The sequence below is a fragment of the Giraffa tippelskirchi genome, chromosome 11 (genome assembly GCF_054371585.1).
Source record: "Giraffa tippelskirchi isolate mGirTip1 chromosome 11, T2T-mGirTip1v1.2.pri, whole genome shotgun sequence".
Lineage (NCBI taxonomy): Eukaryota > Metazoa > Chordata > Mammalia > Artiodactyla > Giraffidae > Giraffa > Giraffa tippelskirchi.
Window position 1 is genome coordinate 14,554,028 of NC_137285.1, and position 24,665 is coordinate 14,578,692.

Consider the following 24,665-nt stretch of genomic DNA (forward strand, 5'->3'; position numbering starts at 1 on the left):
CCAAAGGCCTGTGCAATGATATCTCCAGCTAAATGTCCAGGCTAACGAAGTTCTGTCATTTCTTATTCGGTCAAATAAAAATTTTGTGAGCACCTACTGGGTGGGAGAAATTGTGCTGAAAGCCAGGGGAATAGCTACAGTAAGGAACAAAACAAGGACGTCCCTGGTGGTCCAGGGGCTTAAGACTGTGTGCTCCCAATGCAGAGGGCTCCTGTTGATCCCTGGTCAGAGAACTAGATCCCACACGTCCCAGTTAAGAGTTCACACGCTGCAAGTAAAGATCCCTCCTGCTACAACAAAGACTGGAGATCCTGTGTGCTGTAACTAAGACCTGGCACAAATAAATAAATTTAAAAAAAAGAACAAAACAGATGTGGTCCCAGTCCTTAAAGAGCACCGTCTCGTGGGCAAGCTTGGGTAAACAAGCAGCTTCAGACACCCCGCATGAGCATGCGGAAGGACGAGCACAGGGCACAGTTCGGAGAGCTGGGAGGGGGTTCAGAGGCGAGAGCTAAGCTGACATCTCAACTCAGCAGACATGAGCCGCAGAGCTGAGGGACAGGAAGGAAGCTCCAGGCAGAGCTGCAGCGTGCACAGAGGAAGGACGCAAGAGCATGGGGGTTACTCTGACACCAGTGCTTAAAACGCGTTCAAGGGGTCTAAGAGGAGAAGGAAGGAGACTGTGCAGGCGGCCTACGAGGTCACAGAGGGGACAGAGCCGCCGGCAGATGTGTGGTGGATGTCTGCACTTGGTGGTGTGGAGCCCAGGGTCCAGGCAGGAGGGCAGGGATTCAGGAGCCGTCGGCCTCCAGATGGTAACTGAGGACTGGAGAGAAGGTAAGATCGCGGAGGGGAACAGCAGAAGGAAGTCTAGAAACTACCCCCCCAGTGTGGAGCCTTTAATGGAGAGGGGGAGGACAGGAACTAGGGAGAGCCTGGGAACAGGGGACTGGAGTCAAAATAACTGAGTGTTCTCAGTGGTGGGGAAGTGGCCTCAGAGTGATCAAGAGAGATAAGAAAGACAAGTATCCACTGCACTTGGCAACAAGGAGAAAAGTTTAACAAGAGAGGTCATGGGCTTCCAGTTCACGTGCAGGAGGGGTGGGAACAGAGCCCCAGTTCTGAGCAGCGGGAGGAGGCAAGGGGGTGGCCGGCACAAGGACCTTGGCCGGGGTGGGAGCAGATAAGGTCTCCACAAGGCAAAGCAGAGGGCTGCCATGGGAGGCTTTGTCTTTTCTTTTTTCAAAGATGAAGAGAGACCTGAGTGTGTTTAATGTTGACAACAGAAGTAGAGACAGGGACCTGCAGATCCAGGAAAAGAGACAAAAGAAAACTTAGCAGTCCATGGACAGGCAGCAGGCTGGACCCAGAGCCCAGGGGTGTGTGCCTTGGAAAACCGAGGGGCTTCTTTTCCACTGAAATGTGGAGAATGGAGGCAGGAATAACTGGATCACAACAAGGATGCAGGTTTGGCAGCAGGAAGTGGAAAGTGCCCATGTGTTGGCTTCTTTAGAGACCATCTCACCTGGCCCCGGTCCACAGGGGTGAAGCGGGTGGGTGGGCTCGGAATCTGAATGCCTGGTGCCATCAGCTCCTGCAGGAGCCCCTGGCAGATTACTAAACTTCTCTCAGTGCCTCAGTTTCATTATTTACAAAAGGGAAAAAAAGCCTGCATCCACCCCGAGGGGCTGGCAGGTGTTGGAGGCATGCAGCCTGAGCTTGCCAGCTGCTGTCCCCCTACCCCTGGAGGAACCTACTCCTTGCTCTGAAATCCTTGCTGGGCCTTCCAGGGACACCTCAAACCTTCCTCCGGAGCAGACCCTCTTCTAATGCTTCTGCACCCCTGGGGATCTTCCTTACTGGGGGCCAAGCCCTCCTTTTTTGCCGCAGCTGGAGCACAGTTCACGGAGAGGGGGAGGTGAGCTGTGGGACGGGAAAGGGCCACTTTCCCCTCCTGATCTCAGACATGGAGGGGAGGGGGCGGTCTAGGTGTCCGACCTCAGCAGCCCACGTCATGGAGAAAAACGTTCTGCATGAAATGGTTTTTGGAACTTGCTCCAGTGACGTCTGCTTGGCAAGAAGGCAATCCTGGCCATCTGAGGAGGTGGCCGAGGAAACTCCCTGGAAATGGCACAGGAGCTCTAAGCGGAGCCCAGCATTAAAGGGAAGGATGCCAGGGCTTCGGCAGGTGCTCCTCCCAGAGGGGACATCGACCCCTCTCCTCCTACGGCTGATGTGTGATTTCAGTACAGAATCTACTTGGAAGGAACCACACTTTCAAAGCATCTCTAAGTCTCACAAACTATCATGAAATTGCTTAACCGACATTCAGTAAAAAGTGACAGGAATTAGTTATATATATATGCTGGTATCAAAAATGAAGTAAAAAGATAAGAGTCAATTGTTCAATTCTGGACAAGATGCTGGGAGGCAGGTGGTGACTTGGTGGAGAGTCTCAATTTCTTCTATCGGATCCCATGGGGGTCCTGGGAAGACGGCTGCTGTCTGGGCTGGAGGCAATATCTTAAGATAGCAGCCCAGGACTTTTCCTACTGCCGTGTCCTTTCCCAGAACTACGGCAGATGTGTGACGCTGTGAATAGACAAGACGCTGTAAATCTAAGCTGTGCTGAGTCACTGAGACTATTTACTTTCTTAGGGAAGGCTTTCCCACTCTCCAGTGACAGGGCTGATGATTTCTTGATGATGGTCCTGAGAGAGCTCAGAAGCCAATTCTCTCACCAGACTGTCCAAACAAAGTGGACTAAGAACATATTCTCAAGGACAAGCGAGGGTGGGACGGGAGTGAGCAGCTGCCCCAGCACGTGCGGTGTGGCTAGAAGCCATACGTGCTGCACCCACAGCTCCGCAGGAGCAGGGCTGACCTCAAACATGGTCAGGAAGCAGTGACGGGGCTTTCTGCTGGCCAGAGGGGGCGTCACCAGCCTGCAAGATCTACATGGAATGGTGTCAAAACCCAATACCTTCCAAAGGTGTGCGCCATCCTTACTGCACCCAGCAGCTAGACCTGAGCAAATCTGAGATCTCCTTTTCCTATGCCTCCAGGTCGGTTTAGTCTCTAACAGCAGAGCTGGAGGATGAACACTTGAAACTTCTGCTTCCCCCTGAGGAGGGGGACTTGGGGGAAAAGACGTCTTTGGGCCACCAGTGGGTAAGCGGTAGGGCAGAGGCCTTTTGGTTCTGGGAGTTTAAGGTGCTGATCACAAAGAGAATGGGCAACTCCTGGCAGGATAGCCAATTTTCAGGAGACTAAAAGGAGACAAAAAATTCAATCGATGGGTCAAAACTGTGACACTTTGAATAAATATGTGTTTATCCCCCAGGTTAATCCAAGGATAAACTGGTAAGTGCCGCCTTTCAATTAGGATTTCCCTCTCTACAGCAAGGGGAGAGCATCAAGATAAAATAATTACCTTCTCTGGCCAGATGCCCAGGTGGAAGTAAAGCCTGGCTTGGAGGAGGAGCAGCTGCACCTGATCGGGGTACATCGCCAAGTACAGGTCCAGAGAGTCCCTCAGGAGCTGGTAGGACTGGTCGATGCCTTCCCTATGGGGAAGAAACCTTCATTTTAGCCTGTTGGCTTCCGAGTTAGGACCTGCTTTTTCAAAGACCAGGTTTTAAAACGAATGGGACACAAATCCCTCAGGTTCTCTGATTCTGATACTTCCTCTCTATTTAGCAAAGTTACAGTGCTCTTAATACAAAGAAGGAAGAGACAGAAATTTTCTACCCCACTAATTTAAAATCGTAACAGTGCTTTCTTTGAAGTCACCTCAATAGCACCATACATAAATTAGAAGTGGATTCTGAACAGGCAGTGCATGGAGGTCTTTCAGGACAGTGAAACTATTCTGGATGATGCTATGGTGGTGGGCAGGTGTCATCACACGTTTGTCAAAACCCACAGACTGGACACCCTCAATAGCAAACCCTAATGTAAAGGACGGTAGGCTCATCAACTGTAACAAATGCCTCTGGAGGGGATGCTGATGTGAGGGAGGCTGTGTGTGTCTGGAGGCAGGGTGTAAATAGGAACATTCTGGACTTTTTGCTCAGGTTTTGCTGCGAACCTAAAACTGCCTTTTTTTTTTTTTTTTTTGATGCAGGCCATTTTTAAAGTCTTTATTGAATTTGTTACAATATTGCTTCTTCTCTTAACATTTTAGTGTTTCTGGCTGTGTGGCATGTGGGATCTTCGCTCCCTGACCAGGAATCAAACCTGCACTTCCTGCATTGGAAGGTGTAGTCTTAACCACTGGACCACTTCAGAAAAGTGACCTTTACGGGAAGTCCCCCTAAAACTGTTTTTTTTTTTAAAGAAGACTAAAGTTTATTTAAAAAAAAATTCTACCATTAGGCAGAAAACTATGACTCCAATGTATAAATTTCTTTTTTCCCCTGTAAGACAATTTTCTTTGGACTCAGAAGCCAGACTGTTTCATATTTTTGCTTGTTCCCTTAACTAAGTGATTGGTATTATTGTTCAGTCACTAAGTTGTGTCCAACTCTTTGCAACCCCATGGACTGCAGAATGTCAGGCTTTTCTGTCCTTCACTATCTCCCAAAGTTTGCTCAAAACCCGTGTCCACTGAGTTGGTGATGCCATCTAACCATCTCATCCTCTGTTGCCCCCTTCTCCTGCCCTCAATCTTTCCCATCATCAGAGTCTTTTCCAATGAGTCAGCTCTTTGCATCAGGTGGCCAAAGTATTGGAGCTTCTGCATCAGCATCAGTTCTTCTAATTGCTAGTCTAAAATGTTTTTGTTACTGGAGAATGCTTTCAGCTTTTAAAAAAGAGCCCTTGTTCAAGTCCATTGCAAAGATCTCGAGGAAAAGTCACTGAGCACATCCAAAGTCTGGACAATATTATGTCATGGGAACCGGTTCCTCCCCTGTGGTCCCAATGGTGCTGAACAGCATCCAATGCTTCTCAGTATGGCAGCCAGGCTCGTGAAATAAAATTCTCTGTAAGGCAATTTGTGCCTCCAAAGACGCGCACTCCACAAAAGAACTGGAAAACCGAGAAAACCTTACCGCTTTCCCAGACTTAACAGATTTCCCACCATTCGCTGCAACACCTTCTTCACGTTCACCACCCCATACAGTGCCGCAGTCACGTGCTGGCCAATCAGGTATTCACATTCTTTCACTGTCAGCTGCTTGCCTTTCCCAAAAGCATCTATGTAGATGTAGTCAAAGATGTCCAGGGTCGCCCTGCCCAAAGAGCAGTAATGTAGTGAGTTGTTGCTCAGGCTGGGGCTGAACCAGTCAAAACCCCCTAATAAGCAGCTCAAATCAGAGACGGAATGTTAACACAGTGGCATTTCTGCTGAAAATATCAAGGCCTTGTCCAAAGTGTGAAAGCTGACCTTTATACATACTCTGATGGAGTAAGATGGCGATACACTGGTATTTAAGAAACAACACTGGTATTTAAGAAACAGCACTGGTTTGTGCCATTTAATATAGTTTTTTAGAGAGAGTAACCCTAAAACTCACTGCCAGCCAGATCTATCCAAAATCCAGTTGAGAGAGGTATTTCTGGAATGCCTGAGGCAGTCAATAAATTCCACAGAGAAGCATTTACTATGTGTGGAGCCTGGGCGGCTGGAGGCTGTGATGAAAGTTAGAGGAGCCACAGGGGTTCTGGCCTCAGCTCTGCAGACACCCTCAGGCAGCTCAGGTGGGAACCTGCTCCGGACCACGGACCACGGAGAGCTGTGTCCCTGGCCTCCACCCCTGCTCCTCCCTTGGAACTGCTTTCTGTGAACCCAGCTCTCCCACGAGGAAGGGGGGGTGGCCGGCAACACCAGAGCCAGGCAGGGAGGTGTCCTAGGAGGCGAGTTCTTACCACAGTACCTCTAACTACACGCATTTACCCGAGGAGGATGCCTGAAGGGCTGGGGTGGCACTCTCAGGGAAAGCTGTGTTTTCTCCTTTGAGCAACTATTTTACTTTGATCGTATGCCGACTGCAAATCATGCAAGAGACTTTCTCTTGGGCTGCTAGAAAGTTGTCAGATTTCTTCCTTGAGTCATATTAATAGCCCAGCTTTAGCAAGACATATATAAATGTTCCAGAAATAAGGAATGCTCTTCAATCCCTTTTTAGTCTAGGAGAACCAAACAAATGGACACAAGTTTATGGGCAAAAATTCTAAATACAATATGACCAAATCAAATACAGTGATGTATGATCAAAATCTGTATGATTGAGTTAGATGTTCCCTAAGAATGAAACAAAAGGTGAATGCTAAAAAACTTTAGCACATGCAGATTACAAGAGCAAAACCATATGATTTTACCTGTAGACACAGAAAAGAAATTTGAGGGGACAGAAATCTTAGTTATTAATAAAACTCTCAGGAAGTTACAATTTCAGAAAGCAGTTTTGATCATGTCAAACTGCTCCCAAACATCATGTCTGAGGTGAAATTGTAAAGTCACACCCATGGCAGAGTGCCTGCTATCACTGTTTCTATTCACTATGTACAAGAGGACCTAGCCAGCACAGTAAGTGAAAGAAACACAAACATATAACAGCTAGGGGAAAAAAAAGAAATAAAACGGTCATGATTCAGACAATATGATTATCACACAGAAAGGCTGAAAGACCCAACAAATTATTAGCACTAATAAATGATTCAGCAGAGGGGCCAACAATCAACCCAGATTTAAGTTTCAGCCATACCCCTGTACACCACCAATACATAAAAAGTGTCATTTAAACAATGACCATTTTCAATAGCAACAAAGAGTGAAGGTACCCAGGAATAACTAACAAGATGTCAAAGAGCTGGCTACAGAAAAGAGTAAAATCCTTTGAAGGACATTAAAGATGACAACATGGAAGCAGATGTGCTCACAGACAGACAAACGGAGCAGGGACACACACGCCATGCTCCTCACATGAATCCATGAATCCAGGGAAGCTCTGGGGCCAGCTACCACACTAGAGTTCCGAGGGGCCTGACCAACGGACTCTAAAGCCTCACGTGGACTTTAGGCTAAGAGGAGCCAGGGTGATTTTGAAGGCCTCCACGCGGGTCTCAGCCTCCCAGTTTTTAAGACTCACGATAAGGTCACAGTCAGCAAGCACTATGGTCTCGGTGCAGACATGGAGGCTGAGGACCCAGTAGACGTGTGCGCCCCCACGGGCCAGACCTTCACGGATCTCAGTGTCTGTGTCTGCCAGGTGTTTGGGGGGCTAACAAACCACTTCACTGTTTGTCTGCAATGTGGTGTACGTTCAGTGGAGCCTAAAGAAGGAAAAACAATCCTGGTGGCACACAAACGTGTCCAACAATAGGTTACTGTGGTCAATAACATGGTAATTGGTGTTTTAAATGCTCCGTATCATGCAGAAATCCTCGGCGGACCATTATATAATATAAACATTTAAGGATATTTTAGATATTTGGGGAAATTGGTTGAGTTACTCAGGGAGAGGGAATGGGCTGAGAAAGCATTTTTTTCTTTTCATTTAAACTAACGGAAAATGGGTGCTTGCTCTCCTATAGAGAAACTATACATCTTAAGAAACAGATTATATTTGGGAAACAAGGGAAGCCTATAATTCCTACTTAAGGAAACACACATATGTAACAGAATATAAAAATATGCATGGAAATAACAAATACTTTCAAACTAACCTCTAGAAAGGAGAGGAGGGAGAAAAGAATGAGGAAGAATACGAAGGAGGTGTTTTATTTCCTAAACCCAGAAGTGGAAACACAGAGACCAGCATCAAAATTCCACCATGTGTGTAAAGCACTGGGTTCTCTCACTGAACCCTCCAAACCACTGTACGAAAAACATCAGCCCCATTTTACAGAGGAAGAAACTGAAGCCCAGAGGAAGCTGAGGTCTGAACCCAGTCTAACTTCAAACCTCAGCTACTTTCTATCATTCTGCTCATCACTTCAGCAAAGGGTACCACAGACAGTCATCAGGAAGTAGTCTCAAGTAACAGGATGTAATCAAATAACTTTGTTTCTTTCCCCTCTAAATGGCACTTTTAAAGAGAGGGTATACCCATTTGATGAACTGCTTTCAGAAAAGCTAGACTACTGCTGCAAAGGAGCTTTACGTCCAATAGGATACCAGGTTTTAAAAAAAAAAGAGAACAAAACAGAACTCTTTAACCTGGTCTGCAAAGCAGGCACGTTGGTCACTAACCTCGCCTGAAGGAGCTCCCCTGCTGAGAACACGCGTATTTGCTTTTGCAAATGAATGAAGAGCCTGGCCGCCCAGCTCCCTCTCCCCAGCCTCTCCCTCGGGGTCCCCACCCCACCTCCACCTCCCTTCCCTGGGAGGTTTTATGGAAGACTGGGAAGAAACAGCTTAATTCTTTGTACTGATTTGCTTTGGAACAAAGGGACTTTGAGATTCATACAAGACCCTGAACTGTTAGTCCTTTCTTCGAAAGTCAACTGTTTTCTTTGCGATAACTGGTTTCTTTGAGATATCTGGAGATTCACATTCCCGTTGGGAGAAACAAGGTAGAAGAATGCAGAGTGCCCTTCTCCCCTGAACAGATTATGGACTTGGATACAATCAAGAGCAAACCAGCTCTCTCACCACCCTGGTCCCCTTGATAACCTCCGCTGTTACACGTCTCTCGGCACAGGGCAATCACCCGGGGTCGGAGATGGCTTACCCTTCTGCACCTTGGCACCACCTTAGTAAGAAGTGGCTGGGGAAGTTGACAGGCTCCAGTGGGACCCCCAGCTGCCGGGCAATTGTCAGGTAGAGCAGAGACATGCTGATGGGGATTCCTGTTCTGCGGATTAACACCTAGAGAAGAAAGCAGGTTTTAGCTTCACACATGTGAACCACACCGTCTCGCCTCTTCCACACGCCTTCCCAGCCAGCGCCCACTGTGCAGCAGGTGCGAGGACAGGTTTTCAGACTTAAACGGATGAGCATTTTATTTATTTAGATCAGGGCTCTGCGGACTACAGTCCACATCAGACTGACCATCTGTTTTTGGATTGCCCGCTTAAGAAGAATTTCAGCGTTTTTTTAATGTTTACAAAAAGTCGACTGAACACTATTTCACAAAACGTGAAAACTATGTGAAATTCACATGTCCACGTCCACACAAGGGAACACAGCCACACTCCTTTGTTTCTGGATGGTTTCGTTTTCCTTCACATGACTAGGGCAGAACTGAGTGGTTAAGACAGAGGGCGTTCGGCCTGCAGAGCCAGGCCGAGAGAAGTCACTGTCTGGCCTTCACAGCAACAGTCTGTAGACCTATGGTTCAGGCCCTCCTTTTTCAAGGAAGAACTTAAGGGTATTTCAAAGAAAAGTGTGTAAGATATGACAAAAGAAAATACAGGTCTCAGAGAGAGCAACAGAACAGATATAAAAACAGAGACAAGTAGGAAGCAAACAAAAAATAAGCATCAGTGACCCAGTCGGTCACTTATTTCCTCCAGTCTTCCTAGAGGCCAGTGCAAAAAGGGAGACCTGCTTAGTTTCACTGTTTACTGTTCACAAGAAGTGATCTGACCACACTGAGTCAGAAGAGTACCTATTTCTAATCAGGAATTTACCTTGAGGGTTTTCAGACAAGAGGGTGCTCTGTGATGAATCAGGTAAAATCCACAGCAATACCCTCACAGGAGAGGCAAAAAATGAGTTTCACCAGGCACTGACAGACAAACAAAATCTAGTAGTTGCCCTCAAACACTGTACGATTCATCAGAGATAAGCTCCACCTACATATATTATTACTGTATTTTCTCTCACCCCCACATTTACCTGGTGCATATATAAGTTCAGGGCGTTGTAGTAATCCATTCGGTTCCCCTTGAACTTCAGCTGGTCATATAGGACGTGGTTCATGGCATCTAGCACCTGACTCTGGAGCTCTATTTCCATGATCATGGAGGATTCGCCTGAAACACAGAGACCTACTCTGAGGACACAAGCACAAATAACGCTGTGACAAGTGTCCCCAACAACCCCTGACGTGCAGACACTGGCAATGTCCTATGGCTCATGAGGTGTTGCCAGTGGTGGGTGGAAAAGAGACTGTGTTTGAAGCCTCTGACATCATCCGGGTGAATAGGTGATTATGTTATCAATTGCTTTGGGGGTACATAATGGGAACACACTGCAGAATTTTCCAAATTAACCAATCACTCTAGGTTTTTCTTTTACAAATACAGCTGGACCCAGAGCAATTCCACACCTGCCTTGAAGGCCAAGCTGGGGTGGCGACTGTTTATGCCCCGGAGGGTTTTGCAAACAAGCTCCACGATGCTGTCAATCTGAGCCTGGATGTCCTTGAGACTGATGTCGGAGAGAGGGTTGCAGTACTGGTCAATATACACCGCGCCTGAAACGAATAAGAATCATGGGATAAGTTCTTACTTTTGCCTTTTCTTAACAGTGGTCATTCGTCCCAGACTCCTGGGGCCATAGCTCTTTACACCACTCCTCAGATGGTTCCTCCCCTAGATGTCAGGCTTGGCTTCTAATCCACTGAGAAGGGGCAACATGCTTACAACCAAGGAGCTGACATTTCATTATCATTATTAATACACCAAAACTCTCTCAGAGGTCAAGGACTTACTGTGACACATATATCCATGATCTACTGCCGAGAGAGATAAATACTATAAAGGAGCTCCTTTTAGGCTTCTTCTCTCCCCCTCTTAATTATAATTCAAAATCCAACAACTTTGAGAATTTAATAGTATACGACAGCATATAGCTTTTTGACTTGAAAAAAAAAAAATTGTCGAAAGTCCTCAATGTCAGATATGCCATTTCCACAAACTATTCCTCTGAAAGGTGAGCCAATAAATGGACTTTGGAGATAACTGGACTTCGAAATTAAACAGTTACCCTCAGGAAACCTATGGCTAAAAAGTTGTACAGAGCACACCAGAGACATGGTCTGTCAAAAATCATTGCTCTTCACTGCCTTGGGTCACTTTGTAATCCTAGAATCGAAGAGCTAACTTGCTTATTTGTCATAGGATATTTTCACTTGGGAAGTTGTGGAGTCCCTTAAGATCCACGAGATCTCAAACCAGCTCAGGACCCCGATTCCCTAACTTGATACCCAATGACCTGGACCCCCAGTTCTGGTTTCTCCACCAGCCGAGGCCTGGCTCCCGGGCCTCCTCGGGACTGAGTTCTCCCATCAGCCAGGTGACAAGGTTTCTGCTGCATGGCTCTGGGATCCGCTGTATCTGACTGCTGCTTCCTAGACTTCATCAATGGCATTGGATGATTCTAGTCTGTCACTCTGAACCAGAATCCTGGAACCAACTTCTATTCATTCAACTACTTAAAATAATCACTGTAGATGGTGACTGCAGCCATGAAATTAAGAGGCTTGCTCCTTGGAAAAAAAGCTATGACCGACCTAGACAGCATATTAAAAAGCAGAGACATTACTTAGCTGATAAAGGTCTGTCAAAGCTATGGTTTTTCCAGTAGTCACATATGGATATGAGAGTTGGATCATAAAGAAAGCTGAGTGCTGAAGAATTGATGCTTTTGAACTATGGTGTTGGAGAAGACTCTTAAAAGAGCTCCTTGGATTGAAAGGAGATCAAACCAATCAATCCTGAGGGAAATAAGTCCTGAATATTCATTAGAAGGACTTATGCTGAAGCTGAAGCTCCAATACTTTGGCCACCTGATGTGAAGAAGTGACTCAGTGGAAAAGACCCTGATGCTGGGAAAGACTGAGGGCAGGGGGAGAAGGGGACGACAGAGGATGAGATGGTTGGATGTCATCAGACTCAATGGACATGAGTCTCAGCAAGATTCAGGAGTTGGTGAGAGACAGTGAAGCCTGGTGTGCTGCAGTTGATGGTGTCACAAAAAGTAGGACAGGACTGAGTGACTGAACTGAACTTGAAAAATGCTATTACTTTGCAACATTATAAAGAAACATGAAAGAAAAGTAATTATTTTCATAAATGAAGCTCATCAAGTTATTCTTGACTATGGAAAAAACAGAAGATGACTCTCAGCTCCAGGACACATATGTGAAGACTCCAGGGCACTGAAGATATTTTAATGAACTGAAGCAGTCACTTCAATTCCTTCTGGATAGCATAACCAACAAGATCAATCAACAAGAATCAGCGCACAGCACTGTGGAGTATATCTTGATCATAAGGCCAAAGAATCAAGAAATACAGTGACCACTGGAGAAAGGATGGACAGGGTTTACCAGCCACTGCTGCTGTGTTAGGTTGGAGGCAGCAAAATCTGCAAGTGCTGCAGCCATCAGAGAAACTTCGTGCAAATGAAACCTGGAATGAATCTGGAGGGTGAGTAGGACTTAGAATGGAATCCTAAAGAAAAGGGATACCATGCGTGAGGAAGTGAAGCCAGGTATGTGTGTGTAGGGTACCAGTGAGGAGAGTGGCCTGGCTGGAGCAAATGGCACATTTTGGAGAGTTATGGAGAAAGGCCTGACCAAATTAAGGAGGGGACTGAAACCAGGCAGAGACTTAATTTTAAAAAGGATGTCAGCTGGCCATGTGGCAGTATCACATGGGAGTGCAGAGAAGGCTGGGTTTCAGGCGGGGCCGGCATTGTACCCTGGTGACTTGGGAGCCGGAAGGGGTGATGCCCATGAAAGCAAGTATTACTTAGAAAGCTGCTGCTGGGAGAGGTAGGGAGGCCTGCATGAGACCAGAAATAGAACGGAGACATGACTATGAGCAAGGGGAAAACAAAAATTCATGTACTGGGCAAATCACTGGGAGCAGGGAATGAAAGTGAATGAAGAGTCACACCTATATTTCATAACCATAATCTGTGGGAGTGTCTGGGTAATATGTTAGGAATTTAAAATCATTTTTAAAAAATGAAGTCACATTGTGTTCTTGTCCAACTGGACAGGAACAGAAAGTTCTACCCATTATCTTGCCTGTCCACAGGACTTCTTTCCACTCACTGCTCACTATGGATGAGCAGACTCACTGACGTGCAGGAATGTTTTGTCCTCATTAAGCTCCAACCAGAGAGGTTAAGGGATTTGCTCAAGGTCACATGGAGACAAAACTGGACACATTTGTTTCTGATGTGGAAATGAGACTTTAAAACTAAGAAAAATGGGGAATTAACCTCCTTAGCTAAAATATCAGCTTCATACTTTGAACTGACAGTGCATCTTTAGAAAACACTCTTTAGCTGACTGCTGAAGATTCCGACCAGATCTTAGCTCTAAATGCAATCGTTTTGCTTAGCTAACTGATCAGACCATATATCCCAACCTCCAGAAGCCCATGTAACAGTTTCCTTCTCCACTGCGTCTTCATCAGGGCCACGTTCCACCGTGGCTCTTAAGGGCAACCTAGCTGACTATCACAGTATCAGCGCTGAAGTCTCACCTTCAAGATACGATTCATAGTCATCAGGCTGCTGAAGAAAAGCCTTAAGATTATTTAAAATTTTCTGTTGTCGTAGGTAATAAAGAATTTTTTTGGCATAGTATTTCCAGGTCAAAGCTTTTCTGGAAAAAACAAACAAGTTAGCAGTAAGCCAGTAAGAATTAAGATATTAAAGCTTTCCATTATCCATTTCTTTACGTCATACTAATTATACTGTGTTAAGAGTCTACTTAACGAGCAAAGTACAACTGGCTCACAAGCGTAGAGTACTTACCACGGAAACAGACAGCAGAATTTAGGACTTGGAAGTTGTAATTTACCACTAAATTAGCTGTGCTGAAATTCAAGAAACAGTTTTCCATTTGGCTTCAGATTTACTAACAGGAAATCAAAGAGAAACCTGAAAAGTCAGGGGAATTAGGTGAGTCTCGGGAGACAGGTGTGAGGCACTTGGAAGCTTGCTGGCCACTTGGCACCTGCCAGGGGTAACTCGGGCCTCAGGCTGCTGCTGTCTCATCCATTCTCATGGCTTCAGATACCATCTGTACTGACTGCTACTGCTGCTAAGTCGCTTTAGTCGTGTCCAACTCTGTGCGACCCCATAGATGGCAGCCCACCAGGCTCCGGCCGTCCCTGGGATGTTCCAGGCAAGAGTACTGGAGTGGGGTGCCACTGCCTTCTCCATCCATACCGACAGCCCCTCATTTATTTTCTAGAACAGATTTCTTCCCTCGACCCCACACCTGTATATCCAACTGCTACAATGATATCCCACCTCAGTAAGGTCTCAACTTTCTTCCCCTTAACTTTCTTCCCCTCCTAGGGTCTTGTCCATCTCAGATAGAGGTAACTCCATCATTCCAGGTGGGCCAAACCTTTGGAGTCATCCTTGACTCCTTGCTTTTTCTCACAGTCATATTCAATCCATCTGACAATAGTTATTAGTCTTATCATCCAAATGTATCAGAAACATAAACATGTCTCACTAACTCATCTAAACCATCATCATCTTTCATCTGTTTCATAGCAGCTTCTGCTTTGAACAGTCGCAGTCAATGTTCAACAGGGTAGCCACAGGACTCCAGCTGACATGTGAAGTCAGTACAAAAATCCTGTGCCCCAAATTCTCCAACGGTTTTCCACCTTGCTCAAAGTAAAAATCCACGTCTCCATGATGACTGGAACAATCCTTTACACTCTTGCCCCAGTTACCTATCTGACTGTATCACCCCCCCACCCCTCAGTCCAGTCACCGGCCCTGGGGGCCTTCCGACTGTCCCTTCATCACAGCTGGTGGAGCTCACATTAGGCCTCCTCACCCTTAGGCACTCAGTTCCTCCTGACTAGAACATCCTTTCCCTGGAGATCTGCAATCTGTGCCCTCATCTCCTTTCAAGTTTTGATTCAAACGTCACTTTGAGGAAGGCTCTCTCCATCACTCTGTTTAAAACTGGACCCCCCTGCCCCCCCGACTCCCTCACCCTCTTCCCTGGTTAATAGTTCTCTAGAACACTTCTCATTTCCTAATAAATAGTTTACTTTGTTCAGCACCTCTTTTGTCCACTGGAGTGTGAGCTCTCTGAGGGCAAGGTTTTTAAGTGTGGCTCACTGCTGTATCCTCGGCACCCAGAATAATGTCTGACACAGCAGATGCTCAGTAAATAACGGCTGAGCAACTGAATTTCTCCACCAGATCTCTCAAATACACACTGGGATTGTGGGAAGTAGCATCGAGTTAATGATTATCTTATCTGCCTGACTTCATAAATAAAGGACTCTTAAACCTTCAGGGAGTAAATGAAAATCAGCAGAGGTTTTACCGGTTTTTCAACCTTTGGGGTGTAAAATATTGCAATTGAGAAAATCACATGAATCAAATAAATAACTTAATTACTATAAGGGAAACACCCCTGGATCCACCACTCAGGCCAAGAAACAGAATTTTGAAAAAACGCTGGAAGCTCTCCATGGGCCCTCTCCTCCTGTCCCACCCCACTCCGAGACAACGATCACAATCTGCGCACTATGGTCATCACTACTTTGCTCTTCTCCAGAGCTTTCACAAACATGCATCCCTAAAAACTCCAGACTAATCTGGTAAGATGCCTTTTAAATCACTTAATTCACAGGCTTCCTCTTCATCTTTTTTTCCCCTCATATTTTATTTGTTGAAGAAACCTGGTTGTTTGACCTGTACTTTCCCACCATCTGGAATTTGCTGACTGCATCCACATGGTGTAGCTTACTATGTTGTCTTCTAAATTCCTGTAAACTGGATGTAGAGGCTTGATCAGATACAGATTCCATTTACTCTTCATAGGTGGTAGTGAGTTCTGTAAGGAGGCAATCATGCCTCGGTTGTCTTTCTGCAATGTCAGCGGTGATTGCTACTCAAAGGCCCAGGTGCATTTATTCACCAAAGGCCCTAAAGTGGTGATATTCTAATTCAACTATCCCTTTTCATTACTAGCTAGAATATTTTACTATAAAGAATAATTTCCCCTCATCTATTATCTGGTCTCCCAGTGGCAGCGTATGTAGGAAAAGGCAGAATAAATGCTCACTACTTTCATCAGATTCCAAAACAATAATGTGGGTTGTTATTATCCTCCAAAGGTGACCAATTAGTTGTTGTTAAGTATTATGAGTTCACATGCTAGTTACTGTCCACGTGGATGATCGAATCATCACATCTCTGACCAAAGGAAGCCTCCTCATGCTGGCCCATGAACACTTCTGATGTGAAACACTGTTTACTTGTCTAAAGGAATCCTCCTCTCCATGAATACCTCTGACATGAAATACTGTTATTTTCCTTGCTATCTGGCTCCAGGCTTCCAAGATGCTTCCAGGTCATCTTTTATATTTCCTGCTCTGGACCTAGAATCAGCCATTTCTCCAGAAACTGTGGCTGCTTTTGTGGGAAGTACTGACAGAAGACCACAATCTGAGGATCATTTCTGCTCGGTTGGTTCTTGCTTCCAGACCTTTTCAGTGAGTCTAGTGTTTAAGTGTGTGTACGTATGTATACATATATACCTAACACATATTTCAGTATCAAACATCCTATGAGTTCATACTGATACATCTAATTTAAACTCACAACTATACAGTTTTTACCTTCCATTATATATATATCTATCTGTCTGTCTATCTGTCTATCAATCTATCTATATCTATCTTTTTTCCTCCAGGAGAATCCTATTTCTTCAGGATACCAGGGATGAACCAGAATAGAATATCACATGATCACTTACTTGTTTTATTCCACATCTCTCTCTTTCATACACACACACACCAACCTCTGAATAACAAGACCAATACTCTCATCACCTTGATGGTTCCTAAAAACAGTGGAACATTTTGCTCACGCACTCCCCCACTGTCTGCTCGTTTCTTTTGGAGAGCTGTACTGTATCTATACAGAGCTTACAGCCACCACATACAATACCTTCGTCCCTATCAACTGTCGCTTGGATTTAATTCTACAAGTAAACCTATACTTAATGCTCACCACTAGTCCTTGTATCAGGGTCACTCTGGTTATTTCGGTTGTTTGAAGCTTATTTTCTTGCACATTTTTCAGGTAGGACTCAAAAGTCCCTGAGTTACTGCAAGTGAATAGGTTTCTCCACAGCTCTTACACTTGGAAATCAGTTTGGCTGGATATAAAAATCCTTGGCTGACATTCTCCATTCTTGGGTATCTTAAATGTGTTACTCTTTTTCTCTGGCATAGACTACTCCTGTTGAAAAGTCTGATGATATTCTGACTTATTCTCCCTTGTAAGTGGCTTCATCTTTTTTGCTTGGATTCTCAAAGGACTTTCCTGTCTTTAAAGTCCAATAGTTTTACTGAAATATGCTTCAGTGTTGGTCATTCTGGGTCAGATTTCTTAGCTATGGTGTATGCTCTTCTAATATGCTCCTTCAAATCTTTATTTACTCTTTTTTAGGAGCATGAAGAATGCAAATGTAAACTGTTTTCAAATATCCAGGGATTAGTGCCTTAGCATTTATGGAAACTATGCTTCTTCGTTCCTATGCTTTCCATATCCAAACAACAAGCCTTTGCCAAAAATGAATATAAATAGGGTCATTTATGAAAACCAGCACCCCAAAATATTTACAAACACCAAAGTATTCTCTATTATTAAAAAACAACCCTGCTTTAGGTTAAAAATATTTGTCAGGCTAAAAAGTAACCTATTTATGATATCTTATTTCTTAAAAAAACTATAATAATACACTTTTTGCTGGCTATTCATATTTAGTCTTTTTGTAACCAATCTGATAAGTAAAAAAGCAGTACTTCATTATTATTTAACATTTATCTGAGTGAATTTAAAGGTATTTTTACTAGACTGTCAGTGCCTGGACTTGCTTTTCTGAGAATGTTGTCCTCCTATCCTTTGTACATTTTAAAATTTCTTTTCAGAAATTTTAAGTATTCTACTGACTTTGTTTATAGTTTCTCTGGTCATACAAATCTATTTTTTTTTACTGCAAAATCATTTGTCTTTTTTTTGTTTTTTAAGTGCCTTTGCATTACTAGTCATAAGGTTCAGAAGGAATTCCTAGATTGTACATGAAGTTTCCCGTTTTCTTGAAGAATTTTCATGTGATAATTTAACATTTTAGGTTGTTTAATCTTAGAATTTAATTTTTGTACATGATGTAAGTTTTACTTTCTTCCAGGTGGATATTCAGTTATGTCGAATACCATTCATTAAACAATCCATCTTCTCCCCTCTGAGTTTAAATACGTTATCTTTTATGCTGGGACACAGCTTTGAATGATCCTCTGCCACTGATGGAGCTATCCATTTTTATTCACATTCTGTAATATCTGATAACAGGTAGCATTATAATATGTTCTAATATCAAGCGGTACAAGTTCCCTATTGTGTGTGTGTGTTCAGTCGCTCACTCGTGCCCAGCTTTGTGTTCCCACGGACTGTAGCCCGCCAGGCTCCTCTGTCCAAGGGATTTCCCAGGCAAGAATACTGGAGTGGGTTGCCATTTCCTACTCCAGAAGTTGCCCGTTGTGATTATTAAAAACTGTTTTTTTCTGGCTCTTCTTGTGAATTTATTCTTGTGTGTGTATTTTATGACAATACTATCCATTTAAGACACACAAAACTCTTGCTGGATCCTAAATGGAACAGCACTAAGTTTATGTACTAATTTTGGAAGAACTGACATTTTTGTGCTAATAAGTCTCCTTAGTCAAGGACATGCTCTGCCTTGTGTACTTGGTCACTCAGTTGTGTCCAGCTGTTTACAACCCCATGGCCTGTGGCCCACCAGGCTCCTGTGTCCATGGGATTTCCCAGCAAGAACACCAGAGTGGGTTGCCATTTCCTCCTCCAGGGGATCTTCCCGATCCAGGGATTGAACCTGCATCTCTTCTATCTTCTATGCTCCGCCTTATGTTTTTCAAATAACATTCTATAGTCTGACTTAAGAAACTCACTCCTAGGAACTAATACTTAGAAATGAAAGCACTAGAAACATCACTCTCCACAGTAACACAAAAGAGAGAAGAAACTGGTTATTATCAATAGAGGGATGGTTAAACAAGCCATGGTATATACTACCAAAAAGCAGGCAGTCATTATTAAAGGTGAATTTGATTTTTACCAATTGGTCAGGACAGATTTCCACAGGGTAATGTTGAATGAGGAAAAAAAGATATTTATTGAAAAGTACCTATTATATGATCTCAGTTTTGTAAAGTAATGATCCCCCTCCATCCTCATGTATATCATATTAGCATGGAAGCCTACAATCTAGGTTGTCATCATAAATTATGGGAGTGGGGGCAGGGAAGGCCAATGCAAATGGAGGGAGAAGAGAGGAAGGAAAAGCCACATAAATAAGAAAAAAAAAAAACAGAGTCTGCACTAAACACCCAACCAAACCCAAACAACCAATAAACTCAGTATCTATTGACTATGTATTTAAAAGTCTATGTGTATATATGCAAAAAACAGAGGTCGACTTTTATTTTTAAAGCTGCACAATACTGACTATTAGATCACACTTCAATTCATTTATAGATAAACCAAAATAGAAACAGAAAAATGACCTCTGCATCAGGACTCATCCAAGGCTTAGAATAGTGACACATCTTACCTCTCCCCACAGTTGTTCCACTGACAGATATTTCGCTCTTCTAAACCCCTTTGACCACAGTAAAGAAAAATGTCTTACGCCTTGTTTGTAAGCTATTTCACAATGAGCTTTCTTAAGGAAGATGTTAAAATAGCATTCTTATCTTCCATCTCAAGTCAAGTTTCCAGAACTTTTAGAGCAGAAAATATTTTTCATAGGTAAGTCAGGCTAGAAGCCAAGTCATCTTTCAGGTAAACTAGAAATTAACCCTCACAGCAGAAAATACAAAGCATAAGAAACTTTAAGCAACAATCAAGAGACAATGGGTTCTTCTTGATCAGGAGAGACTAATGACTCTACCAGATATCTACAATGGCCACAGCTAAAGTAAGATTACGTCTTACCAGAATTCAGAAACTATGAAAAATTATCCATTAAATAAGACATGCCTAAGTAAAATATTTTTTTAAATTCAACTCACAACAGGCAAATTTGGCGGTGACAGCAAAGAAAGGATAATTTGTGTTACCCAAAGGACATAATAGACACAAGTACCCAGAGCACAGTATTTGACCCCCAGCAGGAATAAATACTAATTCTCCCATGAGGATTTTTGCACCATTTTTTAAAATATTAATTGTCTCGGTGTATTTACCTTGTATATATGGAATTTTTCAAAAACATAACTACAGCGACATGAATGTAACATGAAACATTTGAAATACATGTCTCATGGTTCAGCCACACACCTATTACAGCAATTAATCCTGTTGTTATTAGTAAAACAAACTCCTGATAGAACTACAGCTTACCTTCCTTCCATATTTAGGATACACACCAGTTCATCCTCAAAAAATATCTCTGGGCCCTCAAGATTCTCAATGTCACTGAAACCGTTACAAGGGACCTATGAAGAAGACAGACACACAGAGGCCTCAGTCAGGAGCAGCAGTGCTGTTGTCTCTCACGCACAAAGTGACAAGCAAAGCTGTTCACTTCCAAGGAAGTGGTAACACCTCTCCCACACTATCTGGCACCACTCACCCACTAGGGGAGAAAAGGAACCTGTAGGGGAACAGCAATTTGTTCAAATCATATTATTAGCTGCAAATGAATTATATTTGGAATTTATAGACTGGAATTTCTGAAAGTGATAACTCAGAGTTCTCACCTGAGGAAAAACAACTCTGAAAGGAGGACTAGAAATATAAAAACCGTGTCTTTCACAGTACCTATTTTGTGCTGGCAATACTGTATTCAACTAGGAGTCCAGAGCCAGAGAGAGAAGTCTAGGGGTTTGGGTGACTCTGAAGGTCGAGGCATGTTTTCTCCTCTGTAAGCTGAGGTGGTGGTGCCGATGAGCTGTAAGGTCCCCCCCACCCTTGGTTTAAAAATTTGGTTCCTTTTCCCACTTTTCTTTCTGAAAGTAGGCAGGAAATTTGTCAGCCTGTGTGCATGTGGAAAACACTGGAGCGCAAGGGTCCTGAGCCAAAGTAATCATCTACCCACAGATCAATCCTAAGTATAGTCCTGCTATGTTCAAAGTCCTTGACACACTTCTAATCATGCAGAGGTACAGGGAAAGACGGAGCTGGGGAACAAAACACAACAATGCACCATTACTGGACAAAGGCTCGGGCTGTTAAATATGCACACAAAACCAGCTGGACTGCAAGTAGAGGCTGCAAATGAGTAGCTCATTTCCAAGTGCATCAAACACATTCAGCACTCCCAAGTATGTGTATGTAAACATATTTAAACCAGTTTGGAATATCTGAGACTGAGTGCTTTTAGCCAGCATATGGCTTATCCCAAATAGGTCACAAATTCTGGTCATTCTGACATTAACAAATACTTGTTTATAGAAACAAATTACACTGGGGAACACCTACCTTTATTCTTTTATAGGGAGATATGTTCAAATGCGTGCCAAGTTCGAATTTTCCCTTTCAAAACTTGAAAGGGAATATGTGAACTCATTAAATAATAGTAATTAAAATTAGAAATTGGAATTAATGTTCAGTTAATCAGGATAAACCAGACTGGTTCCACTTCTGGACCTCCAATCAGAAATAAAATATTAGTGCTGTCTCTTTTCCAGAATGTGCAAAAAGTTAAGTATCAGGACCTCATACAGAAACTTCTGTAAGACATTTTGTGGAAGGGAAGCCAAACAAACCCATGCATTTCAGCAACATTAAAAACAAACGAACAAACCCCATAACTTTTCAGAAATAATGAATATGAGATGGTATCACTGAGGGAGTAATAATTCTTGCTTTATGGGTAGTTTTTAATCCTCTGTTACCTTAACAAATAATGCATTCACTACTGGTTTGAACCTGCAAAGCCAGAGAGAAGAACCATATTAATTTTGTCAACCCTTCTGGGAAAACAACTGGGTGAAATTTGTAGTGTTCGATCATGGATGATACCCCCAATCATGTAGAGACTGCAAAAAATACTGTCCTAACGCCCTTAAAGCGAAATGGTGCTGATCTGGATTCCCTCCACATTGCGCTGCGGGTCCCTCCCTCCCTCTCCTTCCCTCTCCCTCCCCCAATTCTCTCTGGCTTTAGAAAAGTAAAGCTGGCAGGGACAAATGGCTCCGTGTTGTTGGATAGGAGGAAAGAACACAATGACTCTTGCAGCCATCTAAGTGAGGAAGGGACTGTGAGCGCATTGAGAAGGGAGATAGCAAAAAGAGCTGGATGAGCTACTGCCTACAGACCCAGACGCAGACCACCGCTAGCAGGCAAATGCTTAGAGCTCCATCAACAGATCCTTACGTGCTCTGAAAAGAACCTCTTTGAGAACGAGGCTACAATCTTCCGGGCTTCTAACCCAGCTTTTTGCCGAACTTTGTACTCCTCCAACCAATTGACGTAGTCGGTCGGGCTGTAGTGTTTCATAAGGGAAGGCCACCTACAAGGAGAAAAACACCCCCTCAGCTTAACAGAGACGCAAAGGCAGAAGAAACATGAATCAAAAGCAGCTTTGGAAAACAGCGACAGCGGTTGGGTTTAGGGATCAGGGGCGGCCCTGGCGAGGTACCCAGTTCAAATCTTCACCCGGCACGCACTCACTGCACACAGTGTGACCTTGGCTTAGCAATATGAATACTGTGTCTTCACTCCCCATTAATAAAATGGGGACAGTCGTAGCAAGAACAATCACAGTTAACATTAATGTTCGCCTCCTAAGAGCGGGGCCCTGTGTAAGGCTCCCCATATATCAACTCGTCTAACCACCACAGTAAAAGATAGGTCTTCATCACAACACCATTTAAAGTCGATATATGAGGCTCCAAAAAGGGAAGCTGCTACCCGCAAGGTCACACGGTGAGTACGCCAGGGCCAGATTTTATCCCGGGTCCTACACCGAAATCTGTGCTCTCGGCCAACCGCCAAAGGGATGCTGCGCCCGCTTCCCTCAAAGGGCCGTTAGGATCACGGCATCACCGGGACCGTGTAAACATTTTAGCAGGGAGTCAGGTACAAAAGAAGCGCTCAGGATGGATCAGCGGTGATAACCACGGTCGCCATCCTTGATGGAGGGCTGGGCTGCTGGGCGCTTCCCGAGACGCAATCTGGGCATCCGCGGGTCCGCCTGGCGTGGACGGAGAGGCCAGCGGCCTGGAGGCCTTTGTCTGTCTGTCCGCGGGAAGGGGTCGCCCCGGGGGTGGGGTCCGCGAGCCGGCAGAGAGGTGGTGGCGGCTCGGAGCAGCCAGGCCGGGGCCCCGGGGTGGGATGGGGGGCGCGCAGAGAGAGGGGGAGCGCGGGCTCACCTCACCCGGAACTGCTCCTTCCACACCTTCCCGCTACCCTGGCACAGCTCGCGCAGCCGCCGGCAGGTGCTGGAGACGCGGCCAATGTCGGCGGCCGTCAGCGAGCCGCTACACAGGATGTACTCCAGCACCTCTCCCGGCAGGTTGACGAGGCAGCTGAGACCCGCTGCCTCGGGCGCGGCCTCCTCCACCAGCGCCGGCACCACCTCCATCGCGCTGTCGACCGCTGCCGCCGCCATCTTGTCCGCGTACCTGAGGCCCCGCGCGCGCGCGCGCGCCTTCACTCAAGTCAGGGCGTCCCACTTGGCCCCGCCCACTCGGTTCGAGGGGCGGGCGCCGAGGTCCCTCCCGCTCCCCACGCCCCGCCCAGGCCTGTGGCCACAGCCCCGCTTGGCCCCGCCCACCCGCCTCGAGGGGCGGGAGCCGGGGTCCCCCCCGCCCCACCTCCGCTCAGGCCCGTGGCCACACCCCCCTCAGCGCCTCTCCCCCGCTTGGCCCCGCCCACCCGCCTCGAGGGGCGGGCGCCTGGGTCCCCCCACCCCGCCCAGGCCCGTGGCCACACCCCCTCAGCGCCTCTCCCCACTTGGCCCCGCCCACCCGCCTCGAGGGGCGGGCGCCTGGGTCCCCCCACCCCCACCCCGCCCAGGCCCGTGGCCACACCCCCTCAGCCCCAGCTGCTCGGGGAGGGCTGCGCCCGTGGCCAAGGGAAGGAAACGCGTCTTGGAAAATAACGGGGCGCTGTGGGCCTGGGAGCTGTGAGGGGACAGTATTAGTACCTTCCATCCTCCGCAATAACCCTAAGAACTGTTCTTCCCAAGTTACAGATGGGGAAACTGAGGTTCAGGGAGATAAATGGACTTGTTGGGAGTCCCTTGTCCTAGATTCTAACCCAGATCTGCTTGACTCTGCTTGACTGGATGCTAAACCAGTGTGCTGTAATAATAAAACTCACGAGTGGGTGCTGTGCCAAGCATTTTAAGCACGTTTTTCACGGCCGCCTATGTGAGCCCGGCTGTGATAGGTACCATATTTATATTTGATCTACAGATAAGGAAGACCTAGTTTACAAAAGTAGGCATACTCATTAAAAGTGACAGACAAAAAGTGGTTGAACCTGGATCTGAATCCTCCAAACAGGAGTTCCCACTCAGCTATGGGCAGGCACTCTGCTTTTTTCCACACCTGCACCTATTTAAGTTTTTCAGCTCAGTTTCATGCCAGGCCCTGTACCGTGCGCCTTGGGGACACAGAGGTGGATAAGACAGTGTCCTTGCCTCCCAGGAGCTCAAAGCCCTCCCCCTCCCCCCAGTTTACCTTGCTTCTTTCCCAGTGGTTCCTGCCTTGGAAGGGGCTGCCCATCCATGCATTCC

The 24,665-nt window shown here is 45.4% G+C and overlaps 1 protein-coding gene and 1 long non-coding RNA gene across 6 annotated transcripts in view; one reads left to right on the plus strand and one right to left on the minus strand.

The window, feature by feature from the left end:
* Positions 1–23,557, minus strand: part of FBXO21 (F-box protein 21) — a 36,915-nt gene extending 13,358 nt beyond the window's left edge. For 3 of the 5 annotated variants that reach the window (XM_081539713.1, XM_081539712.1, XM_081539716.1), the window contains exons 1-9: positions 23,296–23,557; positions 22,298–22,433; positions 20,321–20,415; positions 13,393–13,514; positions 10,221–10,367; positions 9,788–9,924; positions 8,679–8,815; positions 5,055–5,234; positions 3,434–3,566 (exon numbers count right to left, since the gene is read on the minus strand). In XM_081539713.1, coding sequence (XP_081395839.1) covers positions 3,434–3,566; positions 5,055–5,234; positions 8,679–8,815; positions 9,788–9,924; positions 10,221–10,367; positions 13,393–13,514; positions 20,321–20,415; positions 22,298–22,433; positions 23,296–23,534 — 1,326 coding nt within the window. In that variant the 5' untranslated portion in view covers positions 23,535–23,557. The remainder of the gene's footprint in view (positions 1–3,433; positions 3,567–5,054; positions 5,235–8,678; positions 8,816–9,787; positions 9,925–10,220; positions 10,368–13,392; positions 13,515–20,320; positions 20,416–22,297; positions 22,434–23,295) is intronic. The other 2 variants (XM_081539715.1, XM_081539714.1) reach the window with 1 other exon arrangement.
* LOC145525854 (uncharacterized) lies at positions 580–4,996 on the plus strand. The gene is made up of 2 exons (XR_014068455.1): positions 580–837; positions 1,249–4,996. It is a non-coding gene; the product is annotated as an uncharacterized LOC145525854 (long non-coding RNA).
* Positions 23,558–24,665: the final 1,108 nt, after the last annotated feature.